The sequence below is a fragment of the Mesoplodon mirus genome (assembly GCF_964341445.2).
Source record: "Mesoplodon mirus genome assembly, chromosome: 11".
Taxonomy (NCBI): domain Eukaryota; kingdom Metazoa; phylum Chordata; class Mammalia; order Artiodactyla; family Ziphiidae; genus Mesoplodon; species Mesoplodon mirus.
This window is the reverse complement of record NC_138987.1, coordinates 60,598,449-60,618,728: the sequence shown is the minus strand read 5'-3', so window position 1 is coordinate 60,618,728 and position 20,280 is coordinate 60,598,449. Positions and strand designations below refer to the sequence as shown.

The 20,280-nt window shown below is 52.3% G+C and overlaps 1 protein-coding gene across 9 annotated transcripts; it reads left to right on the top strand.

Annotated features, from left to right (window-relative positions):
* Positions 1-367: 367 nt before the first annotated feature.
* Positions 368-19,655, top strand: SMARCC2 (SWI/SNF related BAF chromatin remodeling complex subunit C2). 9 transcript variants are annotated; one of them, XR_014295266.1, is made up of 30 exons: positions 368-518; positions 2,611-2,730; positions 3,348-3,433; positions 3,886-3,967; positions 4,063-4,155; positions 4,753-4,822; positions 5,053-5,122; positions 5,764-5,839; positions 6,009-6,140; positions 6,246-6,361; positions 7,037-7,161; positions 8,164-8,223; positions 8,381-8,418; positions 8,687-8,817; positions 9,102-9,173; positions 11,140-11,253; positions 11,692-11,845; positions 12,526-12,618; positions 12,852-12,971; positions 13,063-13,125; positions 13,458-13,716; positions 13,954-14,115; positions 14,388-14,452; positions 14,644-14,779; positions 14,858-15,024; positions 15,424-15,558; positions 16,555-16,936; positions 17,244-17,666; positions 18,223-18,409; positions 19,366-19,655. XR_014295266.1 is itself a non-coding variant. In XM_082635061.1 (30 exons), exons 1-30 carry the CDS (start codon positions 408-410, stop codon positions 18,297-18,299), a joined length of 3,459 nt encoding a protein of 1,152 aa, XP_082491187.1. In that variant the 5' UTR covers positions 368-407; the 3' UTR covers positions 18,300-19,655. The 9 variants fall into 9 exon arrangements, 8 of the variants coding, with proteins under 8 accessions (XP_082491187.1, XP_082491184.1, XP_082491188.1 ...); XM_082635061.1 differs by having other exon boundaries at positions 17,244-17,327; positions 17,601-17,666; positions 18,223-19,655; XM_082635058.1 differs by having other exon boundaries at positions 12,855-12,971; positions 18,223-19,655.
* Positions 19,656-20,280: the final 625 nt, after the last annotated feature.

Here is a 20,280-nt window from a genome sequence, read left to right as displayed (position 1 = left end):
GTGGGGTTAGAAATGGGCAAGGTGAGGACTACTCGGAGCTATGGGCTGGGGGCTTCTCATGCCACGGGCATCCCCTTAGGGTAGGATAGAGAGGTGCCCCACTTCCCGGGCTGAAAGGCAAGAAGAGAAAAGGCTTCAGGTCGGTAAAGGGCGCTCTCAGAGGAGTGTGCGCCCCCTCCAGGAAACAGCCTCCTCCTCGAAGCTCCGGCAGCTCCCGCCGCCGCCGCCGGGGAGGCCGCCAGGGTCCGCCCAGCGCCCCGCGCTCCGCCGCCGCCGCGTGCGGCCGGCCGGCAGGGGGCGCTGCGCGGGCCGGGGCCAGCCTAGGCGGCGGGAGGCGGCGGGAGGCGGGCGGAGGAGGAGGCGGGAGCTGAGCGGGGCGGGCGGCGGCGGGGCCCGAGCCCGAGAAGATGGCGGTGCGGAAGAAGGACGGCGGCCCCAACGTGAAGTACTACGAGGCCGCGGACACCGTGACCCAGTTCGACAACGTGCGGCTCTGGCTCGGCAAGAACTACAAGAAGGTACGCGGGCAGGGCCGAACGGGGCCCGGGGGCGGGACAAAGGGACCGAGGCCCCGCGGCCCCCCCCGGATCCTGCCCACCCTCCCGCGGCCCGCGGCCCGCGGCCCGCGGCCCCTCCCCCGCGGCGTCCTGAGCGGCCCCAGCGCGGCCTCCGCCGCCCCGCGCCCCTCCTCCAGCCTCTTTTACCGCCCCCCCCAACCTCTGATTCCAGCCCCCGCCCCAACTGCTGCGCCCTCTGCCCCTTGTTTTTCTCCGCTGGCCCGGCGGGTCTCGGTGCCAGCTGCCCACCCTCCATAAGCCATTGCTTTGCGGGCTTTTCCGGGAGAGACGGCCGGGGGTGGACGGGGTGCCGAATGCACACCCCCCCACACACACAGCGTGCCCGGCACGGTGCCCGCCAGAGCTCCCCACGGGGCCAGGTACCAGCAGGGCTGAGGCCTCCCCGGTGCTTTGTGTGTGTTCAGAGAGAGATGATGAAAGCGGGAGGGTAAACAGATATAGAGCAGGCCCTCGACTGCTCATCAGCCTGAAAAAGGCCCCCACCCCGGGATCACCTGTCTATCGCTCGTCCCCCATCTCCGTACAAGGGGCAACAGAACCTCTCTGGGAGTCAGGGTATAGGCGTTCCTGGGCAGCTACCCCTTCTAAAACCATTCCTCAGCTTCACATTGAAGTCACCCCACCACCTGGCCTTGCATTGCCTTGGGTTTGGGGTTCAGAGTCTAGGACACACTTTATGTCCGTAGTCCCCCATCCCATAACAGGAGATATAAGGTAGTGAACAAAGGGTTCAAGCCTTATCTGTCTTTTCTACCAGACCTCTTCCTGGTGGTGTCTTTGTTTATAGGCCTGGTTGAAAGGAACATCTCTACGTAGGGCTTTTCTCTGGAGATGGTCTGCCTTTCTTCCTTCTCACTACCCCCAGTTAGGGGTTCTCTTTCTGACTTTCCTTCAGTTCTTCAGCTCCCCAGTTCTTCCTGCCTAGCTTTGCAGCCTGTCAGAAGTGTGATGGGTGGTTTAGCAGGACGCCCCCCGATCCTGGTCATGAGCCTGGGAGGTCTCTCTGGGTGTCAGGATCTTGACAAACAGCTGCTGAGTCTGTGGCTTGTCTGTACCCCAGCGTGAGGCTCTGGTTCCCAGGCATCTACCTTTGACCTTTTGGAAGGGAGATCAGTCTAGGGGCTTAGTCTCTGGCCCTGGGGGGATTGACAGCCTGTGACCTGGTTCAGCTTTCAAGCTCTTAGCTCTCTGTCATTTGCCTTTTCTTTCAGGGATCTCTTTACACCTCCCACTGAAAGGTGCACTTTTCTCTGTGATCAGGGTTGAGGAAAAAGGGGTCAAAAGGTAAAGAGAAAGTTAGCCTCTTGGCACAGTTTTTAAATGAGAACAGAAGGCTAGGATGCTAGGTAGCATAATATGGAAATATTTAAGAAGGCCCAGGGTTGCTTGTCTCCAATACAGTTTCCTCAGAAAGGACAGATGTTGTCTTGCTATTTCCCACCAGGCTGGGTAGTAGCTGGTCTTTTTTTTTTCCATCTAGCAAGGCCTCTGAAGACATTTGTGCCCAGTCCTAGCAGAAGCAGAATGTACAAACTATTCTCTCCGTCCGTTTGCCCTACCTTACTTCCTTGCATCTTTTTTATTAGGCTGTATTATAGGGGGAATCTTGACCTTCCACAAAGTTACCCCAAGAAGTAGACTCTTGTCTCGCTTAGAGCCTTGAAGATGTTGCTTCTGTGGCCTGAACTCCGTGAATCTTCAGAATTTTACAACTCTCAGTGCTGTTGGCTAGAGATCAGGGTCCTGCAACTCCATTTTCAGGGTGTTGCTTAGGGAGAGTAGGAGACTGCCTTTACCTCCAACACCAAAGACTGGTAACCTAGGCTGGAGGCAGCAGAATTTCAACTTCTTGGTGAGGGGCATCTAGGGCCTTCCTTCTGCCATTTTCTTTTTAGAGACTAAGACACATGGGGGAAGAAGACACTATTTCTTTCTGCCCCAGATGCTTCCAGAGCTCCTGGGGAAGAAATAAGGGAGATGGTGGATAATTGATCTGGGATCTATTTTTCTTTCCTTTTCCCTGTTTCCCCAGTATATACAAGCTGAACCACCTACCAACAAGTCCCTGTCTAGCCTGGTTGTACAGTTGCTACAATTTCAGGAAGAAGTTTTTGGCAAACATGTCAGCAATGCACCGCTCACTAAACTGCCGGTGAGTGCAAAAAGCACGGGGGCAGAGCCTCCAAACCCGAGAGGGAGTTGTTTTTTTGTGTTTTTGTAAATTTCATAATTTTTGAGATTTGGGTGATTTCCTACCATCCCTTTCCCTGGTTGGGGTGTTACTGGCTTAGCAGAGTCCCCAGTTTACCATGCCCTTTGTCCTGGGAATATTCTGTGCAACAGGTTATCTCACAGTGTTTAAGCTCAGTCATGAAACTCATGGCATGGTTAAAACATATGAGATTTGGATTTGCACGAGCTTGTGTTCAAATCCTGGCTCTGCCACTTGGTGTCTCTGTGATCTTGGACAAGCCATTTATACCTTTTGAGTCTTGGTTCCTTCATCTCTCCATGGGGTTAATACACCTACCTTGTAGGGTTTCTGTAATGGTTAACGAGGTAACCCAGTAAAGCACATGGCGGGGCTTTGTGTATATTGGTTTCTTTCTCTCCTCTCTTCCAGGCCTCATGATAGAATGGCACAGGGGTTAAAGAATTCCAGCTTCAAGAGGGAGATCAATTCAGCATAGGATTTTGTGAAAGGATTGTGAAGTCATAAGAGAATTTCGGATGTAACTCTCACATACTTCTTCCTTCTCAATTTTGTAGATCAAATGTTTCCTAGATTTCAAAGCAGGAGGTTCCCTGTGCCAGATACTTGCAGCTGCCTACAAATTCAAGAGTGACCAGGGATGGTGAGATGCCTTCTCTTCTCTCTGTGCGTCTTACATTTAGTTTAGAGGGAATCCCCCTTCATGATTCCCTGGGGTCTTTGTGGGGTGGGAGCGCATAGACATTCTTGCAAGCCTCTTACTTTGCTAGGTCAGTAGGCCTGACCTGCCAGGTTGGCTGGGAGTCAGAGCCAAAATAGTCTCCACGAATGAGTGAGTATGTGTATGTGCATCAGTGTGTGTATTGTAGAGGAAAAGGGATTCTTAGGTTGGCATCTCAAGCTTTTCTTTGTCCTTTTGCACTAAGTACAAAGTGATTCATGGAGTTATGATCAGTGAACCCCAGATCCCAGGTGATTTTGGCAAAGCTGAGGGCACGGTTGCCTCCTAATTTCCCATGTTAAAAAAGTCACATACTCTGACCTCATCCCCAGACTTGAGCTCTACCACTCACTAGATTATTGCCTCTTTACAAGGCGGCGTTACGATTTCCAGAATCCATCACGCATGGACCGCAACGTGGAAATGTTCATGACCATTGAGAAATCCTTGGTGCAGGTAATAGGAACCTCCTCCATCCATCTCCCTTCTCTTGGTGAGAATCCAAAACCCCTTCCCTGTAATCTCATCCCATTTATTTCTTCTCCCTACAGAATAATTGCCTGTCTCGACCTAACATTTTTCTGTGCCCAGAAATTGAACCCAAACTGCTAGGGAAATTAAAAGACATTATCAAGAGACATCAGGTGAGTGGGTGAGTCAGGAGAGGTTTTAGAAACTCCATGACTCTCTTTCTGAAGTTTTCCATATAAGAAGCAGCCCTGAGGTAGCCCTACCTACTTGGAAAAGTATTAGAATTAAAGCCTTGAGCCTCTCTTTCTCTGTTCCTCCCATTTCCCAGTCTTGGCAGATTTGGATCACTGTTTCTAGAGACTGCATGCGCCTGGGGGAAGAGCATCTACTTCCACTGAGCTAGAGATTGCCTGGTTTCCGATCAATGAAATCTTTGCTCTTTGGAACTCTATAATAACAAGCAGATGTTGTTGGGACATACAGGGACATAAAATCGACTGTACATTTCCCATGTGTGACAGATTATCTACTCAGAGGATTATCTGCAATTTAAAATTCTTTGATTTGTCTCCATTATTTGCACAATCCCAGCTGTTTCTGTCTGCCAGTTAGCTGATGTGTGCTTAGAGAATGCAAATCAACTTTGATACCATTCTGAGCAAAATATGATTAGGAAGGCAGATCTGTGGTTAAACCTTACTCTGGTTTATTTACATCCATGAGTAAGTCAGAAGGGACCGTACTTACCTGCTTCTCCTTGTGCCATCCAGGGAACGGTCACTGAGGATAAGAACAATGCCTCCCATGTTGTGTATCCTGTCCCAGGGAACCTGGAGGAAGGTGAGACCTGGGTTTTCTTGGTCACTGCAGTGGACAGCTTGGACTGGGAGGTGGAGGACTGCTCAGCAGCTATGCAGTGCCTGGGCTCCTCTCTCCTTTCAGCCCTGAATCCTCTTACCACCTTTGTTCCTACTTCCAGATCCCCTGCTGCAACAGGAGTTGTGTACAGATTTATTTTGTGTGTATCTCCCTTTAGCTTATGTTTCTCTCTGCTCTCTCTCTATCCCCAGAGGAATGGGTACGGCCAGTCATGAAGAGGGATAAGCAGGTTCTTCTGCACTGGGGCTACTATCCTGACAGGTGAGGATGGGCTCCTGGGGCAGGTTTAAGTACAAGAGCCAGACTGAGAAGCCCTAGAACATCTAGTAAAGCAAGAAGGCACTCTTCGAGGGTTATTTTTAGGTCTAACGTTAATTTGTTCTCCTCCCACCTATTACGCGAATCCTCTGTCTTGGGGGACGTTTGGACTTATTGGACAAGGCTTAGTCTGAAAGGATTGGGGCTTTCTGTGTGAAATGGTTAGCGTAGTATAATTTTTGGTAAGTAAACATTAGAAATAATCTCAAAGTCTAACAGTGGGAAAATGTTTCAGCAAATTTATATATCTAGTCAGTGGGCTATTTTGCAATCTTTAAACTGATAGAGATAACACGTGATTTGTAGATAAATATTGCAAAAAGTAGGACGTAAAATAACATCTAGTATCAATGCAATTGATAGAACTTGTGTTAGAGTGATTCTTTTCTATTTTTGAAACATTTTATAATCATTTTTATGACTTTATAGTGAAAAGAATCCCAATATTAATTGGAAAAATAATCATACCAAAAAATAACCCAACAACCCATACTTTTTGTAAATGGGAAAGGTAAAGGTTTGCACTTTATTTTTCCACAACTCTATCCCACTGATTGTGCTTTACGCTCCATTTCCCGTGGCAGTTATGACACGTGGATCCCAGCCAGTGAAATTGAAGCATCTGTGGAAGATGCTCCGACTCCTGAGAAACCTAGGAAGGTGAGCTTTTCTTGTCCGTCCCCCCTCCCCCAAGAAGAATGCCAGGGCCAGACCACTCTTTGGAGGTGAAGCAGAGGCTCCTGTGCCCTTGGGCTCCTCTGTTAAGGATCCCCAGACAGAACTGGGGCTTCCAGGCCTCTCTCCAGGACAGTCTCCCTTTGTACTTCAGGTTCATGCAAAGTGGATCCTGGACACAGACACCTTCAATGAATGGATGAATGAGGAAGACTATGAAGTAAATGATGACAAAAACCCTGTCTCCCGCCGAAAGAAGATTTCAGCCAAGACACTGACGGATGAGGTGAAAGCTCTTCTTCTTTTCTCCTTGAGCCCTTAGCACAAGTCTCAGAACAGGTCTTTGCTGGAGATTGTTGGCTGACATTTGTCCCAATTCTCCAACCTGCAGGTGAACAGCCCAGATTCGGATCGACGGGACAAGAAGGGGGGGAACTATAAGAAGAGGAAGCGCTCCCCATCCCCTTCACCGACCCCAGAAGCTAAGAAGAAGAATGCTAAGAAAGGGTAGGCCAGCCCCTAACCCGCCCCCGCCTTTACTGCCCTGTCCTCACCATGGTGAAGGAAGGAAGGACAAATCCCCTCCCGTAACCACTGGGCCCTGACCTGGGTGAGCCTGAGAGGGAGGATGAGGAGGTCTTCTTTAGCTGTCCAGTGAACACTTCTGATCCTGGCCACTAGTAAACTCACAGAGAGCTTAATCTCCAAATGAAAGGCCTTTGCCTTTTCCCATTACTCTATAGTGATTGGTTTCTCTTTGCTCAGCTCTGCCCTCAGGATTCTCTCTCCCTTTTTTATTTCCTTCCAGTTTTATTGAGGTGTAGTTGACATACAGCCCTGTATAAGTTTAAGGAATACAGTATCATGATTTGGTTTACATACGTCATGAAGTGATTATCATAATACATTTGGTGAACATCTATCGTCTCATGTAGATAATAAATTAAAGAAATAGAAAAATAAATAAGTAAAAACATTTTCTTTTCTTGTGCTGAGAACTCTCCGGATTTCCTGTCTTAACAACTTTCATGTGTACCATACGGCAGTGTTAATTATATTTATCATGTTGTACCTCACAGTCCCTTTGGGAGTCTTTCTTGCTTCCCTTCCGTTGGACCTCACCTTCCAGGGATTCCTTGTCCAGGGGTGACTAGATTCTCTTTCACTCTCTTTCCTTCCCAGTCCCTCAACACCTTACACCAAGTCAAAGCGTGGCCACAGAGAAGAGGAGCAAGAAGACCTGACAAAGGACATGGACGAGCCCTCACCGGTCCCCAATGTGGAAGAGGTGACGTTGCCCAAGACAGGTATGGGTCAGACCAAACTCCTGGGCCCCCGCGCCCTGTCCTGCTCTTCCTGTGTCAAACCCCCTGGGTGGGCTGACTTCCCAGGCCCAGCTCCGGGTCTAGAGGATCTTTCCCTTCAGCTTAGCTGGTTATTGAAACCATTTTCATCACCCCAGACAAGCCTTGAACTTCATATCCGTATCTGAGCTGTGGACTGTGCTGTGTCTCCAAACTCTTTTTTATTACACGCCGTCAGTAAAATATATCTGAGCACAAATTATACACGTGTACTGTTTACCACGACTTTAGGAACATTATAAAACACATAATTGTCTAAAAATGGGCAAATGTAGAGGATAAGATTAAAAAATATAAAGAGAGGTTCTGATATTCTTTGCCTATATTTCAGTGGACCCTCTTTTGCGTCCCCATTTTGGAGACCATTGCTCTGCAGTACTGGTTTACAGTCTGTATTCCACAGACATCCAGGAGTGGGTTTCAGGAGTAGGATAGGGGAGGCCACTGAGAGAGAGGAGTTCCGGCTTCCGCCCCCTCATCAATCAGAGCAGCTCTCCTCTCTATTTGTGTTTTCTCCTGAGCTGCTGTGTATGAATTCAGTGGAGGAAAATGTCCTCTGCTTTCAAAAATGTTTACGATCCACCTACTCCTCTACAGAGTGATTTGGTCAGACTCTGTCTCAGTCCATGAAGAACTTACAGACACGTGAATGGAGATAAGGGCCAATCAAAGACCAGAATGGTTGATGAGTGTTCGTAGAGTAGAAGATGCTTCTTTATAAAGTTGAGTTAAATGCATTTTTGGTTGGGGAAGGGGAGAAAGTGGCAGGAAGGGGAGAAAGTTTCAAGCCGCAGAATGATTGTGATTGGAGGAAGTTACTATGTTTTGTGATCAGATGGGGCAAGCTTTTGGAGAAAGTGAGCTCTCTGGAACTGTTAGCAGTGGAGAGGCGAGGGCTTGATTTAGGCAGAACCTGTCTGTGAAAATGACTCTCTCCCTTGGCAGTCAATACTAAGAAGGACTCGGAGTCAGCCCCAGTCAAAGGAGGCACCATGACTGACCTGGGTAAGATGGGCAGCTTGGGGCAGGGTGGTCAATGCCCAAAGGAGGGGAGGGGAGGCCGCCACCTGCCCCTAGCCTGCCGGGGCCTTTCCGAAAGCACACTAGTTCTGCGGCCCCTGAGGAGGCTCCAGCCTTCTATCTTGCTGTCCCTCTCTTTCAGATGAACAAGAGGATGAAAGCATGGAGACCACGGGCAAGGTGGAGCCAGTTTAGAGAGGCCCTACCTCTCTATGTGATTCTGACTTGTTATTATAAAGTTTCTTCTACCCAGAACTGTCCACTGCCCAGACTTCTCCCACCGTAATTCTAGCTGTTGCTCAAAACTCTGACGCTTTGAGTCCCGGGGCCCAGAACTGTCCATTCCCATCCCATCTTTAGTGCCCACATTCCTGGGGTGTAGGAGAAGCAGGGGGTTGCTAGGGGCAAGATGGGAATGCTGAGAGTCCAGCAGCCTCCATACTCACAGGATGAGGATGAGAACAGCACGGGGAACAAGGGGGAGCAGACCAAGAATCCGGACCTGCACGAGGACAACGTGACCGAACAGACCCATCACATCATCATCCCAAGCTATGCTGCCTGGTTTGACTACAATAGGTATCGGTGCTCCACCTTCTCACTAAATCCTCATTTTCCTGCTCCACAGATCAACATGTTGTTCCTCCTCCTGCCTCCAAATAAGTTACCTCTTCCTCAGCCAGGTAAACCGGGGTACAGTTCAGTTTTAGGGAAGCTCCTGGTCTCTGAGTCTTCCAGCCCCGGCGGAGCGTTCTCCCCACGCGTCTCATTCCTTCCTGCTGCCCCATCTTCCAGGCTTTTCCTCCCTTTGGGGTCTCATCTCTCCTCTAGAGCCTCTGAATGCACCCTCTCTTGTCTTGCAGTGTTCATGCCATAGAGCGGAGGGCTCTCCCTGAGTTCTTCAACGGCAAGAACAAGTCCAAGACTCCAGAAATGTAAGGAAATCTCAGCTCAGGATCCTCTCCCTCCTGTCCCCATTTGTTCCTCCCGATCCAGTGTGGCAAACATTTCTTGAGCTCCTTCCGTGAGCCAGGCACTGTGCTGGGCTTACAGAGACATGGTCTCTGCCCACAGGCAGCCTCAGCCCAGCACTGCGACCACTGCTCTCTAGGATTTGCCTGGGGGCCATATTAAGCATATGCCCCTTCTGCTCAAAACAAGTATCTGCTCCGCTGCCTACAGAGCCTTTCCCTCCATAATTACTCATGCTGTCTAAAATGCAAATATCTCTAGCATAAGTAGTAGCTTTGACTAAAATATAACTGACTACTATTGGTCCCTTAGAGTAGGTTTTTTGTTTTGTTTTGTTTTTGCGGTACGCGGGCCTCTCACTGTTGTGGCCTCTCCCGTTGTGGAGCACAGGCTCCGGACGTGCAGGCTCAGCGGCCATGGCTCACGGGCCCAGCCGCTCCGCGGCATGTGGGATCTTCCCGGGCCGGGGCACAAACCCATGTCCCCTGCATCAGCAGGCAGACTGTCAACCACTGCGCCACCAGGGAAGCCCTAGAGTAGGTTTTGATAGGAAAAAATGGGAGGAGGAACTATTAAGACCCAAGTCTGTGAATTGAGGGATGGAGAGATGTGTTTTGTAAAGTACGGGCTTGGGGCCCAGAAGTCTTCATCTCCTTCAAGGCTCCTCCTCGGGGCAAATCTGCCTGGCTTCAGTTTGGTGTTTTCCATGGTTAGGGATGCTCCATGATATATATGGTGAGGCAGATGAGACTTAGTGCTGAGCCCAGGCCCCCTGAGGACTGAACCAGCTGGCTTCCCAGCTGCTCCTTAGCTTCCCCACTCCCTGCTCCGGGGCCACCTTCCCTTCCACCATGTTTCTTTCCCTGAAGCCTGGTATGGTTCTCTCCTCCTCCTCTTCCTGGGGAAACCAGTGTGTGAAAAAGCCTTACTCTCTCCAGAGGAAGTAGTGACAGATGACAGGAGTGCAACTTGATCTGCAGGCAGAGTTGGACCTAGAGCTCTTCTACATTTCGCACTCTTGGTGTAAAATAGTACATGATAATTGCCTACATGTATTGAGAGCTAACTATCTCCCAGGCATTATCCTAAGTGTCCTACATACCTTGACTAATTTAATATTCACATCAGCCTTAGAGGTAGGTCCTGTTATCTTCAGTTTAGTGATAAGGAAACAGGTGTAGAGGTGTTAAGTCACTTGCTTAAGGTCACACAGCTCGTGAGTAGTAAAGCTGGGATCTGAGTCCTTTAGTCTGGCTCATGTTCTCAAATTTTACACTATACCACACAATAGCTACCATTATGGGGGCTCGTACGGTGTGCCCAGCACTGTTCTAAACCTCTACAGACCTTTCTAATTCTCAATAGACACTTCATTTTACAGATGAGGAAACTGAGGTTCAAAAAATTTAAGGCCATCACAATAGAACTAGGATTTGAACTGAGACCTTTCCACCTTTGAAACACGTTTTCTCAATACCATGCCATGCTGAGTAGGTGGAGGCACCGATCAGGACTTCCCTTTAACATCTGTCTTTGGAATTAAGGGCACTTTCTCTTACCTTTTGATTCCTTTTCAAAAGTTGGATTGAGGGAGTTCCCTGGTGGCCTAGTGGTTAGGATTCCAGGCTTTTCACTGCGGTGGCCTGGGTTCAATCCCTGGTCAGAGAACTGAGATCCTGCAAGCTGAGTGGCACAGCCAAAAAAAAGTTGGATGAAACATCCCCAAGTACAGCTAAGGAGATAACTCATTTAACTAAAAACCCCATCAAAGATTTGAACCCCTCGTGTCTAGCACACAGTGCCCTGCAGTGTGTATTGAGTCAGCTGCGGTGTTCTTCTCTCTCTCTGTCACACAGGAGAAGTCCTTAGCTCTCTTATCATTTTTCCTACCCGTCAGCCCTCTCATCGTTCATCTCTCTCTCTTCTAAGCTACCTGGCCTATCGAAACTTCATGATCGACACTTACCGACTGAACCCCCAAGAGTATCTCACGTCCACTGCCTGCCGCAGGAACCTGGCGGGTGACGTCTGTGCCATCATGAGGTGGGTCTGCAGCTGAGGGGCAGCAGGTACCTAAGGATGAATGCACACAGATGTCTCTTGGCTGATGTAGAGAGGCCGGCAAGGAGCATAGGGGACGAGCAGGAAAGAACATCTCTAGAGAAAGGCGAAGTTCAGGTTCGGGTACGGGTGACTTAGGGAATGGCAGGGGCGCTCTCGGAAGTGTGGAGGAATGGAGGAGGGGGCGCGTCTGTAGTGAAGGAGCCTACCCAGCGAGATATGCAAGAGGAGATGTTTAGTAGCTGAGTGGGTATGGAGAGAGGCCCCCGCTGTGGATGTGGACGTGGGTGTCACTGGCATATAGGTGCTGGGAGGAGACGGTATTTCCCAGGGAGTGGGAGGAGTGGAGAAGAGGGTGCCCCAGCTCCACCCCAGCCCTTCTCCTCGTGTGTGACCCTGTCTCTGCCTCTCTCCTCACAGAGTCCATGCCTTCCTAGAACAGTGGGGTCTTATTAACTACCAGGTGGATGCTGAGAGTCGACCAACACCAATGGGGCCTCCGCCCACCTCGCACTTCCACGTCTTGGCGGACACACCATCTGGGCTGGTGCCTCTGCAGCCCAAGACCCCGCAGGTAGGGCGAGGGGCTGTGGGGACAGGGTGGGACTGGGCAAAATGGGGCTTCTTCGTACTTTTCTTTTTCTGGTTTTTTAGGGTAATGGTTCAGGAGTGTTTTGAGGCTTCTTCCTTTCCCAGGGGATGCAAAGGGCCACAGGAATCAGCCCCATGTATTTAGCACCCTCTCTCAGCCTTTGTGCCCAAGACTGTGAGGACTCACTGAGGCAGAAGAGATGCTTCTTGTCCTCGGGGAGCAGATAGGCTAATTAGGGGATGGAGCAGATAGAGAAAAATGGCTTAAAATTAAGTTGCATGAAAATTTTTAACTTTGTTACGTTTCCAACATTTTTTCATTTTTGCTTCATAATTTTTATCACTTCCATTTTTTTCCACTTCCATTTCACACATCACAAAAACTAAGAAGAGAAAAGTTACGTGGCTTGCCCAAGGCCACACATGTAGGGTTAGAACCTACTTGTTCAGCTCCTAAATCCTAAGAGAACCTGTAAAGATCCATGTGAATACAAATGGATATCATGCCAACTACAGGTCTAAATAATCATTAAGGGAATACGGAACAGTGGCATGAGTGCCCCCCAAGCTTGCAAGCTGCCCGGCATTTGCTCTTGAGGCCTCCAGGGCCTCGGCCTGGTCTTTTCCTGCCCAGCCTCCATGACGCCAAGCTCTGTCCCCCAGGGCCGCCAGGTTGATGCTGATACCAAGGCTGGGCGAAAGGGCAAAGAGCTGGATGACTTGGTGCCAGAGACGGCTAAGGGCAAGCCAGAGCTGGTAGGTGGGGTGTAGACCCCGCTGGGCTTCTTATTTGCCCCTTTATTGGGGGGCCCCTGCCCGGGAAGAAGAGCCATGAGAGCAGAGGCGCTACAGCAGTGAGGGAGGAAGTCCCGCCCAGGGATGTCCCTGGCTGTGGGAAGGAAGCTCCTTCTGTCTGTCCTCTCTCTCTGTCTGCCCCTGGCTCCTGGCGGTCACTCGGACTCACCTCTTTCTTTCCCCTCCACAAATAGCAGACCTCTGCTTCCCAGCAAATGCTCAACTTCCCTGATAAAGGCAAGGAGAAACCAACAGACATGCAGAACTTTGGGCTGCGCACGGACATGTACACAAAGAAGAACGTCCCCTCCAAGGTACGGAGGTGCGGGCTGCCTGGGGGCGGTGCACCTTCTCTCCTTGAGGCTGCGGGCTCCTCCCTCTGACCCACCTGTGTTTCCCCTGCAGAGCAAAGCTGCGGCCAGTGCCACTCGAGAGTGGACAGAACAGGAGACCCTGCTACTCCTGGAGGTAAGTAGGGCAAGGGAAGGGGAGCCCTATGAAAACGGAAGTGGCCAGGGGGCCGGCTGCACTCGTGAGTGGGGAGAGCATGATCTTGCCCCAGTCTCTCTCCTTCCTGGCGCCCATTGCATCTGCCCCAAGGACCAGCTCCAGGCCAGGGACTGGGACCATTTCGTTAACCCCTTGTCCTTTCTTAGTGCTACTTGCAGATCCCCCTTGGACCCAGCGGAGTACGCAAATACCACAACCCAGAGAGCTTTGAAGCAGCTCCGTTTAGTGGGATGGGGGTGTTGACCTTCAAGGAAAGTGGTTAAGTGAGGTTGTGTCTCCACCACCACCAGGCACTGGAAATGTACAAAGATGACTGGAACAAAGTATCAGAGCACGTGGGAAGCCGCACACAGGACGAATGCATCTTGCATTTTCTTCGGCTTCCCATTGAAGACCCGTACCTGGAGGACTCAGAGGCCTCCCTGGGCCCCCTGGCCTACCAGCCCATCCCCTTCAGCCAGTCAGGCAACCCTGTGATGAGCACCGTTGCCTTCCTGGCCTCTGTCGTCGACCCTCGAGTGGCCTCTGCTGCTGCGAAGTCAGCCCTAGGTAATGCGGAGGGGTCCTGGCCCTCTTGGTTTGCGTTTGAAGGGCTGGGTACTCAGGCCGTGAAACCCCCTCAAGTTTGGCTGCCCTCCTGGCCTTGTCTGCTGCCGGCATCAGCCCAGGCACCTGTCCAGCTCCATGACGGTGTAGATGAAGAGCCGGGCTTGTGAGGAAGCTCTCACAGGGAGAGCCAGACTGCCTACCGCCCGCTCCCAGCCTCACCCTCTCTGGGTCTTACAGAAGAGTTCTCCAAAATGAAGGAAGAGGTACCCACAGCCTTGGTGGAGGCCCACGTTCGGAAAGTGGAAGAAGCAGCCAAAGTGACAGGCAAAGCAGACCCAGCCTTTGGTCTGGAAAGCAGTGGCATTGCAGGAACCACCTCTGATGAGCCTGAGCGGATTGGTAAGACCTGGCATGTTCCCGGACTCCTCCCTTTTTACCAAGAGCCTGAGCCACCTGGCCTCCGCATACCATCCCTGCATCCAGTTGGCCTCAGAGCACAAGACGAATAGGGAGAATTGGTGGGGCTTTTGTTTTTCCCAGGGCTTTACCTTAGGTACCGTGGCTCCCCACTGGTCCTCCCAGTAAGATCTTGGCTAGGAGAAGGGGCTGTTGGAAGAGCATTGTAGACAGACTGTGTCAGACATTTCCCGTTTCCTCTCCCCCGGGCCCAGAGGAGAGCGGGACTGACGAGGCGCGGGCGGAGGGCCAGGCCACAGAGGAGAAGAAGGAGCCCAAGGTATAGCGGGACCCACACAGGCTGGGAGGGCAGAGGGGACAGGCGTGGACCGCGGTGGGGGGAGCCGGCTCCGTTCACCTCAGGCAGGCTGGGCTGGACCTCCCAAGTAAGAGGTGTAAACTCAGTTCCTGGTCTGGGGCCTCTGTGTGTGAACCAGCGCCCTGATGCTCCCTCCTTTCCTGGGACTCCAGGAACCACGAGAAGGAGTTGGGGCTATAGAGGAAGAAGCAAAGGAGAAGACCAGCGAGGCGCCCAAGAAGGATGACGAGAAAGGGAAAGACGGCGACAGCGAGAAGGAGTCAGAGAAGAGTGACGGGGACCCGATAGGTGAGCCTCGAGCATGGGGTGGTTGGGGTCCAGGAAGGAAGCGAGGCTGTAGGGCTCAAGACCCTTTTCCTGGCCCAGTTGATCCTGAGAAGGAGAAGGAGCCCAAGGAAGGGCAGGAGGAAGTGCTGAAGGAAGCGGTGGAGTCGGAGGGGGAAAGGAAGACGAAGGTGGAGCGTGACATCGGCGAGGGCAACCTCTCCACCGCTGCGGCCGCTGCCCTGGCTGCCGCTGCCGTGAAGGCCAAGGTGAGGACCAGAGACCCCGGGAGGCGGTGCCCCTTCCCTCATCTCACGTCACCTGGAAGAAATCCTTTCCTGTCATCCTTAAACAACGCTGGCCTGTTTCCTTTCCCTTTTGATCGTGAGAGGGAGACTCGGTCATCTCTTCTCTAAGCTTTTTTAAGCCTTTACCATTGGGCCTGTTTTCACCCTCTAATTATTTGACCTTGTCTTATCCTTTGCCACTCTCTCTCTGTCTCTTCATGTTCTTTTAAAAACATCGGTCAAGCCTGTGCTACTTTCTGGGTTGTGACCACAGCAAGTTCTTTCTTGAAACCTGGCAGCCTCCACGCTACCCTTCTCGGTCCCGGAACGTCTTCAGCTGGGTCCTCCCACTGACGGGCCGCCCCACCCCTCCTTCCTTAGCACTTGGCTGCCGTTGAAGAGAGGAAGATCAAGTCTCTGGTGGCCCTGCTGGTGGAGACCCAGATGAAAAAGTTGGAAATCAAACTCCGGCACTTTGAGGAGCTAGAGACGATCATGGACCGGGAGCGAGAAGCAGTGAGTTGTGTCCCCTGGGTGTTGGTGGGGTCCCACCTGGACACTGGGCTGGGCCCCAGTTTAGGATGGAGGGAGCAGCAGTGCAGAGAGCCTGAGGCCAACGGGGCAACACAGCAGAGCGGGCTAGCCCAGGCCAGGGCCGGAGTCCGCCCAGGCAGCTGGGGATAAGCAATCCACAGGTGTGGCCTGGAGACCGAGGTCCCACAGAATGTCTGCTCCAGGGTCACGTTCTATTCGGTTCTTTGATTGCTGCATCTCCAGGTCCTTGAAGGGTGCTTGGCCCATAGTAGACTCTCAATAGAGATTTGTTCAGTGATTGAACAGGTTTAAGGCATGATGAGAGGGTAAGGGCTTCAGATCCAGGAGGTGCACTTGGAAAGGGAATGGGACGGATAAGGTGTTGAATCATTTTGATTTTGAGAAGATATAAAAGAAATAGAAGACAGGGACTCTGACCCTGATCTCCCCAATTGAAGATATCAAACATACAATAAGGAGACATCAAAACCAGTTAATGCTTCAGGTATATGACAAATGCAAATTAAGAGGTTTCCAATTAAGTATAAAAGTCCTGAGAGAGAACGGAATAAAGGCTAAAACTCAGAGGCTAGGGAGTTGATCTGGGATGGCTTCCTAAGAATGGTGAGTTTTTCTCCAGTTTTGAAGGAAGAAAAGAACATGATTTGACAAGAGGAACTGGAGGCGTTTTCCAGATTAAAGTAATGACATATCCAAAGCTTTGGAGCTGAAATGAGCAAGGGCTGCCACCAGATTAAGTCCACTGCAGTGAGAAGCCAGCGGGCAGCCAGGAGACCTGGTGGGGGGAATTGGAGAGGGGAGGGCGGGGGGCACGGAGGACGCCAAGCCCAAGGGTGAGATTTGGCGCGGGGAGCTGCCAGAACGAGAGTCTGGGTTTGTCAGAAGACAACGCAGGGGACAAGGCGTTCGCCTCGGGGTCTCCTGAACCCGAGTAACCGTCCTCATTGGTCCTGGCAGCTGGAGTACCAGAGGCAGCAGCTCCTGGCCGACAGACAAGCCTTCCACATGGAGCAGCTGAAGTACGCGGAGATGAGGGCCCGGCAGCAGCACTTCCAGCACGTGCACCAACAGCCGCAGCCGCCCCCGCAAGCCCCGCCCCCGGGCTCCCAGCCTGTCCCACCTGCGGGCGCTGCTGGGCCACCCGCTGTCCACGGCTTGGCTCTGGCTCCAGCCTCCATGGCCCCTGCCTCTGCGGGCACTGGGGCCCCTCCTGGAAGCTTGGGCCCCTCCGAGCAGATGGGGCAGGCAGGGTCCACTGCAGTGCCACAGCAGCAACAAGCAGCTGGAGCCCCCCAGCCTGGGGCAGTCCCACCAGGGGTACCCCCCCCTGGACCCCACGGTGAGTGATGGGTTCTGGAACTCTCGCTGACTGGAGGGATCCGGGTGAACGTTCCAGTTCCCCTCACTGGAGATAAGGCTCAGCCTCGATTTCTGTAGACTGACCTTGGTTCGATCCCTAAGCCAGCAGGGATCCCTCCCCAATCCCAGGCTTTGGGAATTTTGTTCCAAGGATTCACCACTTATTCTAGTGTCAGGAAAAAGGAAGGTGGCACCTAGGAGTGACGAGGTTATCCTCGCTGTGAAAGCGAGTTGGCAAGTGAGATTGTATGCTTCTAATCTTCTCAATCTCTCCTTTTCATTCCCAGGCCCCTCACCGTTCCCCAACCAACAAACTCCTCCCTCAATGATGCCAGGGGCAGTGCCAGGCAGCGGGCACCCAGGCGTGGCGGGTAATGCTCCTTTGGGTTTGCCTTTTGGCATGCCGCCTCCCCCCCCTGCTCCATCCATCATCCCATTTGGTAGCCTAGCCGACTCCATCAGTATTAACCTCCCCCCTCCTCCTAACCTGCATGGGCATCACCACCATCTCCCGTTCGCCCCGGCCACTCTCCCCCCCCCTAACCTGCCTGTGTCCATGGCGAACCCTCTACATCCTAACCTGCCGGCGACCACCACCATGCCATCTTCTTTGCCTCTTGGGCCGGGGCTCGGATCCGCCGCAGCCCAGAGCCCTGCCATTGTGGCAGCTGTTCAGGGCAACCTCCTGCCCAGTGCCAGCCCACTGCCAGGTGAGAAGGGTCCTGGAGGGGAGAAGGGTGAGGGAGAGGGGTCCACGTGGAGGGCTGGAGGGCAGGTGGGGAGGGGCTCAGGTACTAGAGCTTCCACGATCCCTTTTTGAACGCTCTGGTAAAATTAGAACACAGGAGGGAAGGGCCTCTCTGGCTGTCCTCCACCATTCCCCAGCCTGGCAGCTGCCACCCCTGGGATGACGCTGGGGCCTTTCACTGGTGGGTCATGGAGGAGTCCTGTGGCACAGAGCATCTCCGTTGTAAACTGGAAAAACGGCTACTTGTCTGCATGATGATTGGCGTTCCCTTTGCTTGTTCCCATCACGTTCAAGTGCCCCATGTAGAGAGTTCCTTTGGGGGCAGGATGATGATTTGGGGTATCCCAGTTTTCCCAGCGTATGGTGGGAGAGGGTGTCGGGGAAAGGAAGTTGTACACCGTGGGTACTCTTTCATCTCCTGTCCATTGCATGCCATGCCCGGTTGTTTGTCTGGTGGCCTGGGTCTGGAGCCCTCTCTCCTGCTCACCCCAGCTGATGCAGCTCCCTTCTCTCCACAGACCCAGGCACCCCCCTGCCTCCAGACCCCACAGCCCCGAGCCCAGGCACAGTCACCCCTGTGCCGCCCACACAGTGAGGAGCCAGCCAGACATCTCTCTCCCTCACCCCCCATGGATATCAAGGTTCCAGGAACAGCCCTCTCCCCACCACTGGGACCCTCCCCCAGCCTGGAGAGTTCGTCACTACGTAAGGAAAGCTCCTCCTGCCCCTCCAAAGCCCCCGCCATGCCTGTCAGGGGCGTGCACTTTTATATTGGATTATTCAAGGACTTCTGTGGAAAAGATGTTTCTAATGTCTGGGAGAGAAGATAGGATGGGGATGCTGCCCTCAAAGGACGGGCTGGGGGAAGTGTTTATACAAGGTTCTAATTAACCACTTCTAAGGGTACATCCCCTCAAAACTATTGCATTTTTTATGGATTGAAAAAAAGTGAAGCTCTTTAAAAGGAAGTAGAGATTTTAAAAAAGCCACATTGGAGCTCCCTCCACCCAGTGGAAAAAATCCAACTTTTACATATTTTGAGGAGGGAGGTGAGTTTTAGGAAAGGGGCATTTAGGTTCTGGGGAGAGCTCTGGGGATAGAACAGGGTGCAGAAACCTGTCTTCTCCGGCCCCTCGTTAGTGACTGAGGCAGCTCCCGAACACCCTTGGCCACCCCACCCCCAGTTTATTCCCACTAATCTCTCCTGCTGCTTCCTTGGTGTTGCTGTTTAAGGCCACCCCAGTTCAGCCAATGGCCCCTTTCCCTCTGAATGTCAGCTTTGTTTTAAAGTCTCCTGCGTAGTTGATGTCAGCGTATGTGTATTCGGTGGGGACACATTTTGGGGGTTCCTGTGGCAGGTAGTAGAGGAAGAAAGGGCGCTCGGGGCTATGCTGCCTCCTGCCTGGGCTCTGTCAGCGAGCGGGCTCCCAGAAGACGTGGAGAGGGGCTCTAAGAGGACGGGAAGTCCTAAAAACGTGAAATTGTCAAAAGCACTTAAGCACCTCCTTCTTAGGGCTTGGTGGGTCACCCCGCTCACCTCTTCCCTCTCCCACCAAGACCATCAGAACCGTGGCTGGCAGTAGCTAGGGATTCCCTGGGATTTGGGGCAGCAGCCGGGCAGGGGGTGCCGACCTAGGGTAGTGCCGACCCCCTGCTTGCAGCTCACGGCTCGGTTCTGCTCCCCGGATCCCAGTGCCCCCGGTACCAGCTCCCCGCTCTTCGTCCTTGGTGTGAAGGCAAAAGTGACTCCAGGCTCTCCACCAGTTCTTCCTGGTCCCTCCCACCAGGCCTTGTGTTCCTCGTGTCCCCATATTTCTCTTCCTCTGCGTCTTGGCACCTTTCTTCTGTTCAAAAGTTTTCTGTAAATTTTCTCTTTTTTCTTTCTTCTTCTTTTTCTTTTTTTCTTTTTTCTTTTTTTTTTTTTTTATAAATTAATTTGCTTTCAGTTCCATCTGTGGATGCCTTCTGTGTTCTCTTACCTGTGGCTGTTAGGCGGGGGGGGATCGGGCTGGGGGCAGCACTCCTGGAGTCTTTCCCAGTGGCGCTCGGCGGGGCTGCAGAGGCACTGGGCCTCTCTCCCAAACAGGCCAAGGGCGGCACAGCTGTCCAGACTGTACAACTGGTGCAGGGACTGGGCAGAGGCTCTCTCTCACCTACCCTCAAAATAGCCATTTAAGACTTGGAAGGACATCCTCACATCCCAGAGATTTTGTCTATTTATCCTTTCAGAAGTGGTGGCTTCATATCTTCCCTTATTAGGCGGGGAGAAGGCAGGCATCTCAGCTACTTGTTACTGTTGGCCCCTAGCCTTGCTGAAGTGACAGACAGGCTCAGGCAGTGCTAATATGGCCTGGCTTTTGCGCCAATAAACACTCTCTGGGCTCCCCGACAAAAGGCCTTCAGTTCTGGGGAGGGCTAGGAGAGGACTCAGCGCCACATGGCATGGCACAAGGGTGGCCAGCCTTGGTGCTACAGGGATTTATGGCTTTCCTAATCCCCAAGGGGTAGGCTTTGTAGCATCAATAACTAAGGCCAGCATTTCTTAAATCAGGCAAAGATGGTTCCTAGAGGCCCTT

Bases quoted from the DNA above. Each gene is read 5' to 3' on its own strand.
- SMARCC2 (XM_082635057.1), top strand. From the start codon at position 408: ATGGCGGTGCGGAAGAAGGACGGCGGCCCCAACGTGAAGTACTACGAG. The intron at 8,419-8,686 runs GTGGAGCCAGTT...CCATACTCACAG, and splicing joins GCATGGAGACCACGGGCAAG to GATGAGGATGAGAACAGCAC. The intron at 15,025-15,423 runs GTGAGGACCAGA...CTCCTTCCTTAG, and splicing joins CCGCTGCCGTGAAGGCCAAG to CACTTGGCTGCCGTTGAAGA.